The sequence below is a fragment of the Danio aesculapii genome, chromosome 22 (genome assembly GCF_903798145.1).
Source record: "Danio aesculapii chromosome 22, fDanAes4.1, whole genome shotgun sequence".
NCBI lineage: Eukaryota > Metazoa > Chordata > Actinopteri > Cypriniformes > Danionidae > Danio > Danio aesculapii.
The window spans coordinates 30,615,337-30,627,454 of record NC_079456.1 but is presented as its reverse complement, the minus strand read 5'-3'; the positions used below and the strand labels follow the sequence as shown (position 1 = coordinate 30,627,454).

Below are 12,118 nucleotides of genomic sequence, written 5' to 3'. Positions count from 1 at the left end.
GAACAGATTTTAGTCTGGTTCATCAACTTTTTTTTAAGACTCAGACAGACTCATATACCCTACAGCATTCCAATACTGCAGAACACTCATACGTACAGACATAAAAAAATAATAATAATTTGAGAATCTTTTTAGATGCTCCAAAAATTGATTCCTTGTTTTACTTAGCTTACTTATCTAATTAGTAGGTCAGAATAATAAACTTGGCAACAAAACAATCACTGCAAATGACTAAAACAAACAAACTGTAAATAAAATATAGTTGTCTACCAAATGATTATACAATCAACCATACAGAGTGTGAGTTTTGTGTCATCCCAAATGAAACACTAACATTTTTTACTAACCGGAAATTCAAAATGTTTTCCATTCAATGTTAAATGGTTGCCAAATTATTGAAATTAGTCACCAAACTACGAAACTGCACCTGTCATAAGTACAGCAGCATTCACTGTTGGTAGGTATGGTACTGTTTGCTAGGTACTGTATTCACTGTATGGTAGGTACTGGCTTATGTAGGTGAACCAAAATTACATTTATTATTTAAACTTTAGCACACGATAGCTCCTTTTTACATTTTTTGACCTTTTCCAGGACCTTTTTTAAAATGTACAGTGGTAGGGAAAAGTGATTGTGCCCTTACTGATTTATTTTTGTCACATATTGTCACAGTTTAATGTTTCAGATCATCAAACAAATTTAAATATTAGTTAAAGACAGCACATGTAAATGCATCATGCAGTTTAAATTAAGGTTTTTATTATAAGGGGAAACAAATTTTAAAACTACATAGCCCTGAGTGACTGCAACCAAGCATTTTAGATAGCTTGCAATGAGTCGGTTACAGCACTGTGTGGGATGATTGGCTTGCTCATCTCTGCAGAATTGTAATTCAGCCGCTTTGGAGGGTTTTCAAACTTGAACTGCCTCTCATGGTCATGCCACAGCAACTTAACTGGATTCAGGTCAGGACTTTGAAGAGGCCATTGTCTTCATTTTGTTTTTCTTCAGCCATTCAGTAATACGTCAGCCATTCAGAAATTCTTCAGCCAATCAGAAATTCTTCAGCCATTCAGAAATTCTTCAGCTGCTCAGACACATATGTAATAACATAAAGAGTTTTTTTTGCTAGTAAAGAGGTAGTTCGCCATTTAAAAGTAGCTTTATGCAGTGCATTTGTTTTCTGTCTTTTAGTTATAATCTAGTGCTGGGGTGCCCAAACTTGGTGCTGGAGGGCCAATCTCCTGCAGAGTTTAGGTCAAATTTGCCTAAATACACCTACCTGGACACTTGTAATACTAGGAAGAGTTTGATTAGCTTGTTTAGGTGTGTACAATTGGGGTTGGAGCTAAACTCTGCAGGACACTGGACCTCCAGGTAATACACTTCATTATTCCTCTGTTCAATTACATACAGTAGCAGAATACAAACAGGATTAAAAAAGGCACAGTCTTCTCTGCTCTTGTTTCTGATCCATGGTTTTTTCTCTCTTCATTTTCTGCATCACAAAAAAAAAAGAAATATTTAATGCTTAGTTTTCATAAAATGCCTACTTAAAAATATTAATTATATTTCACATACTTTTGACCAAAAGCTGTGTGCTTGGATTTTCATTTGTCATTGTGATGTAGCAGACGTATGTTCCTGCATCATTATATTGAAGACCTTTGAGTCTGAGTGAGAAGTTTCCTTTTAGATACTCATTAGGGAAGGTTTGGGTTCTGTCTTTGTAATCCAGGCCTTGCTCCTCTACACTGTAAACCCGGATTTTGTGCTAATAAAACATTTTAAGTGATCATTACTAATTCTTTATTGTTCTTTAAGAAATTTTGTCATTACTAAATCAAATTAGCTATTTGCACTAATCAGAAGATAAAATGAGTGTACTAGACATGATAAGAAAAGTAAACTCTGTTTCTTTCGTTTTTGTTTGAGGGGGAGGGGCCTTGATTGGTTTAGGTGCTGACGTGACTCGGTGAGTGCGTTTTGAAGGCTCTCTTGCCGCGGATTTTTTGAAAGCGACATGAAACGGTAAGTGTGCAAAAAAGCTTATAATTAGTTAATATATTTCTGACAAAACGGATTATCGAAAATCCGGACCGATGCTGAATCATTTAAAAATATAAAGATTATCGTGTCGGTTAGCTCTATTTTCCCTGTCAGTTCAAAGTGTATTTTATCATATAGGCTTATGTTTACCGTTCTGTCTTAACTCGCAGTTTATAACGTTATCTATTGTTTTTCCGTATGTTCGCTGCTTAAAACATATTCCCTGTAAATGTGTTATTACACGATGTGTTGGGGCATATTAGCAAAATATTAAGACTAATCTGTCGAGTTGCGCTATTTTCCCCGTCAGTTCACAGTGGATATTATCATATAGGCCTTATTTGCCCTTTCTGTCTAACTTTAGTCGCCGTTTATAACGTTATCTAGTGTTTTCCGTATGTTCGCTGTTTAAAGCATATTTTCTGTAAAACGTGTGTGTTATTACACATTGTGTCGAGTCATTTTAGCAAAATATAAAGATTAATCTGTCGATTCGCGCTTTTTTCTCTGTCAGTTACAGTGCGATCAAATAGGCTTAATGTTACATTTGCCTGTTTCTCCGTATGTTCGCTGTTTAAAGCATATTCCCTGGAAGATATGTGTTATTACACTATGTGTCGAGTCATATTAGCAAAATGTAAAGACTAATCTGTCGGTTAGCTCTATTTTCCCTGTCAATTCACAGAGTATTTTATCATATAGGCTTACATTTGCCTTTTCTGTCTAATTCGCCGTTCATAACGTCATCTAAGTTAGTGTTTCTCCGTATGTTCGCTGTTGAAAGCATATTCCCTGTAAAAACGTGTGTTATTGCACAATGTGTTGGGTCATAATAGCAAAAAATAATGATTAATTAGTCGATTCGCGCTTTTTTCCCCTGTCAGTTCACAGTAGTGCATATTATCATTTAATGTTAGGCTTACATTCTCCTGTTTCTCTGTAACTTGTTCGCTGTTTAAAACATAACGTTATTCTATGTAAAGCGTGTGTTATTACACGATGAGTCGGGTCATATTTGCAAAATATAAAGATTAATCTGTCGGTTCGCGGTATTTTCTCTGTCAGTTCACAGAGTATTTTATCATATAGGCTTACATTTACCTTTCGGTCTTATTTAGTCAACGTTTGTAACGTTATCTAGTGTTTCTCCATATGTTCGCTGTTTAAAACATATTCGCTGTAAAATATGTGTTATTACACGATGTGTTGGGTCATATTAGCAAAATAAAAAGATTAATCTGTCGGGTTGCGCTATTTTTCCCGTCAGTTCTAAGTGCACATTATCATATAGGCCTCATTTGCCCTTTTAGTCTAACTTTAGTCGCCGTTTATAACGTTATCTGGTGTTTCTCCATGTGTTCGCTGTTTAAAGCATATTCCCTGTAAAACGCGTGTGTTATTACACGATGTGTCGAGTCATATTAGCAAAATATTAAGACTAATCTGTCGGTTAGCGTTATTTTCTGTCAGTTCATAGTGTATGTTATCATATAGGCTTACATTTGTCTTTTCTGTCCAATTTAGGGTCGTTTCTAAAGCATGTTCCCTGTTAAACGTTTTATTACATGTGTCTCTATTCATATTAGCATGTGTCCTCTGCATGCTCACATGCTTGCGGCTAATGCTAAATATAAACCTTTGATAACATTAAAAGTTTTACAGGAGTGAATTATTATTTTTTTTATGAGGGGCTAGTTTACATAAGTAACTTATACTGTTTATAAGTAAAGTTTACTAGCAAAATTTAATAACTTTCAGTTTAATTGTATGTGCAGCTTTTTCTTAACTTTTTTTCTGATTTGCTCTGTTTTACAGGTTCTTGTGAAGATGCAATGGAAATGTAAGTTTTGTGAATTTACATGTGACAAACGTGGTTACCTATTAAAACATTATAGGTTAAAACATGGAAGTTACAGCAGAACTGTTCCATTCCCTTGCTTACATCAAGATTGCTTATGCACATTTCACTCTATTAATGCACTTAAAGTACATCTGTGTAAGATTCACTCAAAATCCCATGGTACTCAACCGTGTGAAACTGCCCAGGTAATTTTTCACTGTGAGTTATGTGATTTTTCTGTACCCTGTACAGAAGGGGATTTGTTCACTCACTTGCGCAATGCACATTTAAAAGTGAACCACAGAGTCCAGTGTCCATATAAAGATTGTGACTTTAATACTAATGTGTACACCACATTCAATGCACACAGAAGTAGAAACCACAGAACAGACAATTGGAGTATGTTCAGAACAGAATTACTCTGTAGTGGAGTAAATAATTCTGGTAATGAAATGGCCCCTGAACAAACGCCATCAAATGACCCCCCGATTTAGAGGACAGTGAGGATTCCACCTGTGAAGAGGTGTATGATTTGGGAGACACAGTTGGAGCACAACCTTGCCGGTTTTTTTAAAGATGCAAACTGTGCTTCACATTCCAGAGCGTTCAATACAAGAGATCATACAACAGCTTGTACAGATATGTGAACTGTCCCGGCCACTGCTCCATAATTCAGTAAAAGAAATTCTACACCAATACACAGATATTGATGATTCAACTGTAAGACAGTTAGTCAAAGCTGCTTTAGACAGCAATGTCTTAACAAGATTTTGTGGAAAGGAAGGCACCTTATCAACCACTAAAAGGAGAGAAGCATATTTGGGCAAGAATTTTACAGTGATTAGGCCAGTGGAGTATATTATTAGCAAGGGAAAAAAATCTAGCCTTGTATATGTTCCGATAAATGAAATGCTCCAGAAAATGTTGAACAGAGCAGACATTTTAGACAAAGCTCTACCACTTCAGAATCATGTGCCACATGAGTACAACTCATACATCGATGGTTCAATCTGTAAAGAAAACAACCTGCTTAAAGGAGATGAGTTCAAAATTGCTGTTGGACTCTATACAGATGATTTTGAAGTGTCCAATCCTTTAGGAACATCAAAAAAGAAACATAAAATGAGTGCAGTTTATTGGGTGCTAGCTAATCTGCCATCAAAATATAGATCCACTCTTCATTCCATTCAGCTTGCTCTCTTATGTAAAGTTTCCTATGTAAAGGAATATGGGTTTGCTCAAATTTTCCATCCTCTCCTCAAAGATTTGGTTTATTTAGAGCAACATGGGATCTATGTTGAGAAGCTGGGGGCTTGTATTAAAGGCACAGTGTCATATGTGGCTGCTGATAACTTGGCTGCTCATTCTTTGGCAGGATTCTTTGAAAGCTTTACAGTGGACAAATTCTGCAGGTTCTGCTTAGCAGCGAGGAGTGACATCCAAGACATTGAAGTTTCCTCAGGCACCTTTCAATCCAGGACTAAAGAAAGTCACAATCAGCACATACAGGAGGTACGACAAGATCCGAATTTAGCTAAACAGTACGGTGTGAAAGGTGAATGTGTCTTGACAAGCAGTCTAGAGCACTTTCATGTTGTGAATGGGTACCCCCCTGACATTCTGCACGACCTTTTGGAAGGTATTGTTCCTGTGGAGTTATCACTTTGCATTTCACACCTGATTTCTAAGAAATATTTCAGCTTGGAAACACTAAACCGTGCTATAAAGACATTTCCATATGCCTTTAATGATGCCGCAGACCAGCCTCAGCCCATTGTCCATGGCTTCTCTACCAAAGGGACCATAGGGGGAAATGGGCATGAGAACTGGGCTCTAATCCGACTCCTCCCAATTCTCATTGGACACAAAATACCTGAAGGAGACAATGCATGGAACATTCTGTTGCTCCTCAAAGACATTGTTGAGTTGGTGGTAGCAACAAAACACACTGAAGAGTCAATCCATTTTCTTGATTGCAAATTGTCAGAACACAGGGAACTACTGCAAAGTACATTTTCCGATTTCCGATTACGCCCAAAACACCACTTTGTTGAGCATTACCCTGAGATGATAAGGGCATTTGGTCCTCTCTCAGATGTCTGGACAATGCGCTTTGAGGGAAAGCATAAATTTTTTAAACAAGTGATTCGGAATGCGCACAATTTTAAAAATGTAGCACTTACATTGGCTGTTAAGCATCAGAAAATGATGGCTTACTTTTTAGACTCTAGCTCATTTTTCAAGCCAGCAGTTGAAATGGACAGGGTTACTTCATCATTGATTACATCTTACCCGCCAAATATCCAACAAAATTTCTGCCAGAGAGTTCCTCAGCTCACGTCAGTTCTTGTTGCATCTTCAGTCTCTTTAGATGGAATAAGATATTGTGCTGATATGATGGTCACTGTGGGTTCATGTTCAGGCCTCCCAAAATTCAAGCAAATCAAAAAAATTGTGGCAATCAACTCTGAGATCCTCTTTATTTGTAAAGAGATGACTGCATGGTACCATGAGCATTTCAGATCATTTGAGCTCTGTGACAGCACTAACCCCTCTCTGTCTGTTGTGCAACCAAATGAGCTTAATGATGTTTTCCCTCTCCCAGCATACAAATTTGGAGACAATTTAATACTGACACTGAGGCGCTATATTCAGTGTTAAACAGCAACAAGTGTAGCATTTGCAGTCATTTTTTGCCTAAATGGTCACATTACACCTGTTTTTTTTTTTTTATTTAAATATTTCTGTAAATTTTTTTACAATACATTTTGCTCATTTATTTAAGTATGGAAATGTGTACATTTGAACATGCTTTTTATGTGATGCAGATGGCAGATCAGAAGATGACATTGAGGGTCATTTTTACTGAGGCCGATATAAGAAAGGTCACCCTGAACACGAGGCCTGCTACAGTGGAGGAACTGACAAGCAATATTAAAGAATTGCTGGAAATAGAGTATAGATTCAGTCTCCAGTACAAAGATCCAGAATTTAATAATGAACTATGCAATCTGTCAGATATTGCAGATCTTCCAGAAAAACCAACAATCAAAGTCATCCCTGTACTTGAGCTTGTTCCTGCCCCAACATATGCGGAGAGCTTAGATGAAAACCTCAGTTCAGCAGATACAGAGATCCTCTCACAATCATCTCAAGAGCGACAAGAACAGTGGCCAGAGCCATTTGATGTTCCATATTTCTCTGTTGACGTGGAGTATAGGCTCAGGCAAGCTAATCTGCTGTATCTTCGTGATGGAACCCTGCTTAAAGTAACTAAAGATCTTAAACATTCAATTCTTGAAAAATTGGCGGAGTGCATGTATGGCTTTACAGCATATCCAAACAATGGGCAATTTGAAAGTGTTGCAGTTGCACTGATCAACAAGCACCCCTGCCTCCAAGAAAAAGGCTCAACCAGTCGCTGTAGTGGCTGGAAGAACAGCTTAAAATACAAAATGGCTAATTACAGATCAAAGCGCAGACAATTAGGATGTCCTGATGTTGCTGTAAATGCTGGTAAGCGTGGAGGGCATTCAACCCCAGGAGAACCTGCTAACAAGAACATCAAGAAAGCCAAGAAAGGTGAACTCAACTACTTACCCAACTTCCCAGATGGATTTGATCACACAGGTCTTGAGAATGCACGGGAGGTCTTGGTCGATGAAATGCGTAAAAGAACACCCAATCTACGACTTGTAAAAGAGAAGATGGACCTTACGTTTGCGCTTAGAAGAAAAGAAGTGGTGGAGTCTGAGCCTGCCATTAGCCTGATGCTAGAACGCTGGCCTGCACTTTTCACAGAAGATCAGGTATGTTTAAGAATGTAATAACTTATTTTTCTACTATTATTTTATCTCATGTGTCACTTTAAATATTTTATATATGTATGGTATAGCAAAGCTGTGCAAAACATGACCTATTTTTAATTCTGTGTGAAGTATCCATTTTTTGTCATTTAATGATTCAGTTTAGAAATATTCATATTCTGTATTTCCTCTTGTTTTGCAGGTGTTCTTGGAGTTCAGCAGAATAGTGGGGAAGAACCTCAAGCAGGAATTTTATGAAAGCATTGATCGACACAGTCTGCGTTTAATTGAGATCTTTCGATCGAAGAGGGGGAATGTCGGAGGGATGTTGTCAGAGCTTTTACAGCAAACCAAGGTTGGTTCATATCCATTATACAGTTGCATTATTTTTTAACAGTTAAATTATTGAAAATTTTACAAGGGTTACTATATTGGTTGTCTAATACAATTATCATAATTATTTTACAATTACATTTTTTTAGACGCAAGAGCCTACAGCTATTAGGACCTTGGTCCTTAAAGGGCTACCAATTATCCTGGGGGACAAGCCTGCAGACTTCTTTAAGCCATGCTTTGTAAGTAACTTATTTTCTCTGAGGTTATCTTAAAAGGGAAATAAAGCACTCAGTCAAGTTTACATTATTTTGTACATTGGATTCCACTTTATTGAAAATATATTAAACAAACTTGATTAATGTAAGCATTTAGCAGAAAACGGCATGTTTTACTATAGCTTTTAGACCTAGGGCGCAGCAATCTTGGAATGTCGCTGTGTCTGACATCATAGGGTCGGTTGCGTTTCCTCAGCTCAACAGATACAGTGGAAGTAAAAGAGTAAACATAGAGACTGTAAAGCCTCATTTAACCCAATGCGTGAAGTTGTGGACATGGAGCTGCTGCAAATACAAGCATCAGATGTGTGTCTAACATGAAAAGTATATATATTATTCTGTTTTTATTCTGGACCAAAGCGCATCAAATGATCTGTAATTAAAAGAGGAAAGAATAAAAACAGAATAAATATATATATACTTTTCATGTTAGACACACATCTGATGCTTGTATTTGCAGCAGCTCCACGTCCACAACTTCACGCATTGGGTTAAATGAGGCTTTACAGTCTCCATGTTTACTCTTTTACTTCCATTGTTTCTGTTCAGCTGAGGAAACGCAACCGACCCTGTGATGTCAGACACAGCGACATTCCAAGATGGCTGCGCCCTAGGTCTAAAAGCTGTAGTAAAACATGCCGTTTTCTGCTAAATGATTACATTAATAGAGTTTGTTTAATATATTTTTAATAAAGTGGAATCCAATGTACAAAATAATGTAAACTTGACTGAGTGCTTCATTTCCACTATAAAGGACAGTGACAACATTTTTTCTAATAATGAATTTTCCTTATTTTATTAAACATTTAGTTAAAATTTTACACTTAGTTTAAAACATTGAAACTTAAGAGTAGCAAAACATCTTCCCAAACATGTTATATACTCAACCCACAAAATGATAAAGCTTCAACACAATTTAACGTATTTTTAATGAATTCTGACTTTTTGTGTCCTTGTTTCAAAACTCCAACCTCAGTTTAAAGATAAATTGGCTTTGTGACTTTAAATAGGGAGAAAAATAAATATTTTGAAATGAGGGTTACTAAGTAAAATTATCATTGTAGAATGAATTAAAGCTTTGAGGAAGTGTTATTATAGCAGTCAAAACAATTCATTTATTGTCTTATGTGGCTCTGTCATTACAAGTCTATTAGTTTAACATTATTGATGATTATTTAAAAAGAAACATAACTGTTCTTCTCTGTTGGTAGGACTCTGATGATCAGTCTTTCCACCACCCTGGAATCCTGCTTGTTGAGGGAGAAGCCTCAGTTAAGATCATCATTGAGGGAGAACTGGACGACATTAAAGACTTGCCAAAAGCTGTGTGCATTCTCTTTGGACTTGCTTATGCCCTGCATCTGAACTACCCCAAGTCAATGAAGAACACTTTTTTCTTCGTCCAACAAGTTCTCCTCACATTGGGCCACAGTGTCTTAAAGCCCAAGCTCCAGACATTGAAGAATCAAATTGCTGTTTGATTCACTGTAAAAACTTTAGAAGCTTAGTTTTGAGTTCTCAATACACAATGAATCATTTAAGATATTCACTTGTTTTCTTGTTGTGAAGGCTTTAGAGGTTTGCCTCATTTTTTATACAATTATCAATGTTTGGTAATGCCAGAAAGAAATGTTCCTTGAACTTCAACGATAATAAAAAAAACATTGAGAAATTGTTGTCTGATTTTTTTGTGCTTAAAGTTAAAAGCATTGTAAAACTTCAGTAGTATTTTAAATCATGTTATTTCTTTTAATTACTTAAATATAGCAATTCTTATAGCATAAAATCATTTTGAAGCATTAATATGATGTTTTATTTAATAGTTATTTTACAAAACATATCCTCAATAAATTAGTAATGTTAACTAATGATTTTTAGTAAAGACTACTAATCCAAATTTGATTTGTTTGCTACACCCACTAAAGGTTTTCTTGTAATACAGCTTAACCTGTTTAGTTCAAAATATGTAAAAACTAAACTTATTTCGTGCAACGGGTTTCCACGCAACAATCTAGTAAAGTCAACTAATTCGGGTTTACAGTGTACTGAAGGCTTCCCCTTGATAATGCCAAAACTTTTATGCTGCTGTTATGTCTCCAGTAAACTGTTATATCTTCTTGTTTGAAATCATTTTTATTAGAAAAACAAGGCAGGACTGCAGAACCTCCAAGATTACCCTCAACTGTGGCCTGCAGACACACTGAAAATGAGATATATATTTTAATAAACAGTAGCTCCAACCCATTTTAAATAAAAATTACATAAGTGCGCATTTGTTCAAGAGCCCTTATTATGAGTTTTTGAAAATGACCTCCCATGCAGTGTGTAACACACCTTTAAGTGATTGAAAACATTCAGCTGAGGTTTAAATCTGACAGTGCACCGTTTAAAGTTCAAATCAAAAGGTCGACAATAAACATTTCCAAAATATGAGGTGCCGGATCCACCCTTGAACCTGCCCTTGCATTCAAACACGGGGCATGGGATTGCATCATGACTGAAGAAAGATCACTGTGAGATGGCCACAGATTCGGGGTTGTGGAGCATAATTAAAGTTCATTTTCACAACAATATCACTGTATAGCCAAGCCAAAGTTGTGCTGTGTTTGTGCCTGTCATTGTTCTGATGGTTAATATAACCTACCCTTAAGCACGGGATTTGCTAACCATCTGTTATTAAAGGAAGGATCAGCAAAGACTATTAACATACTGTATAGGATTTTGTCAGACCTCGTCAGTAAACAGTTCATAAATGGACCAGTTTCTTCTCCCTTCAGAGCATAACCTGTAAGTATGGAAACGGTTGCCTCCTTGCTTTCTGTAGCTTCCGAAATATGTTTTTATTTTTGTTTTGTAACTTGTAATCACTTTGCTTGTACTGTATCTCTCTGGTTAACTCTCTATGGGCTATTCACATATTCCGTCTTAAACTGTGTTAAAAACAAGATGCGTGTCACTTCCTTTACCAATTTTTTTGCATTTCTAAACTGAAAATTCCCTGGCATCTGTCATTGCTATGGCCACAATCAGCTGTTCTTACACAGAGAGGCCACAGTCAATTTTTAAAGTAGTTCAACTTTTGCTGCTATGTCGCTTGAATGTGTGTCATTGTTATTACTTGGGGTTATGGTTAAGAATAGAGCAATATGCTGGTGATGAACTGCCTTGGGTTCACACTCTGGATACTTCATAACTGTGGTGAGCATTTCTTTCCATCTCGCGCTGAGTGCAGTCGACCAATCACGACAGACTGGGTCATCGAACCAATCAGCACAGATTAGCATCACACAAAGGAGGGCTTTGGAACAAATGAATCGCTGAACAAATTATATTTCAGTTGTTGGGATAATTAATAAAACATACATGCAAAATAACCTCTTAAGGCCCAAGGTGTTTTTTTTACATGAATTTTTTAAATTTTTCTTTGTTATTTTGGCTTATTGGAATCTAATTAGAATAAAAATCTGAGTATTAACTTTTGAGATGATGTACTTTTAGAGAAAAATGATGTCCATATATGTAAACTCGTGGTCCGAATTTACATGAAACACTTTTTCCTGAATTTAATTTTTATGCATATTTAACATAGAATTTTTTTTTTTACTTGCTTTGACTATCAGAGATTAAAAACAACCCCCCCCCCCCCATTTTGGACAGAAAATAGGGTTTGGGACATTTCATATGCTGCAAAACAGTTGCAGGATGACAGTGTATGTCTGTAAAAAAATAAAACATTCAAAGTATTTTTAATAGCCACTTAAGAGCTAAAAATGTGCTGTCCACATATGTGGACACTAGGAGGTTATGAGATA

At 36.4% G+C, this 12,118-nt stretch overlaps 1 protein-coding gene across 10 annotated transcripts in view; it reads right to left on the bottom strand.

The window, feature by feature from the left end:
* Nucleotides 1–737: 737 nt before the first annotated feature.
* LOC130215797 (uncharacterized) overlaps nucleotides 738–12,118 on the bottom strand; it is a 35,080-nt gene continuing 23,699 nt past the window's right edge. For 5 of the 10 annotated variants that reach the window (XR_008835741.1, XR_008835740.1, XR_008835737.1 and 2 more), the window contains one exon: nucleotides 738–1,498. Coding sequence is in view for 1 of the 10 variants with exons in the window: in XM_056447638.1 (XP_056303613.1) it covers nucleotides 1,065–1,087; nucleotides 1,415–1,498 (107 nt within the window). In the remaining 9 variants the exon portion in view is untranslated. Of the gene's footprint in view, nucleotides 1,499–10,355; nucleotides 10,507–12,118 lie in introns of those variants that run through there. The other 5 variants (XR_008835743.1, XR_008835745.1, XR_008835742.1 and 2 more) reach the window with 3 other exon arrangements.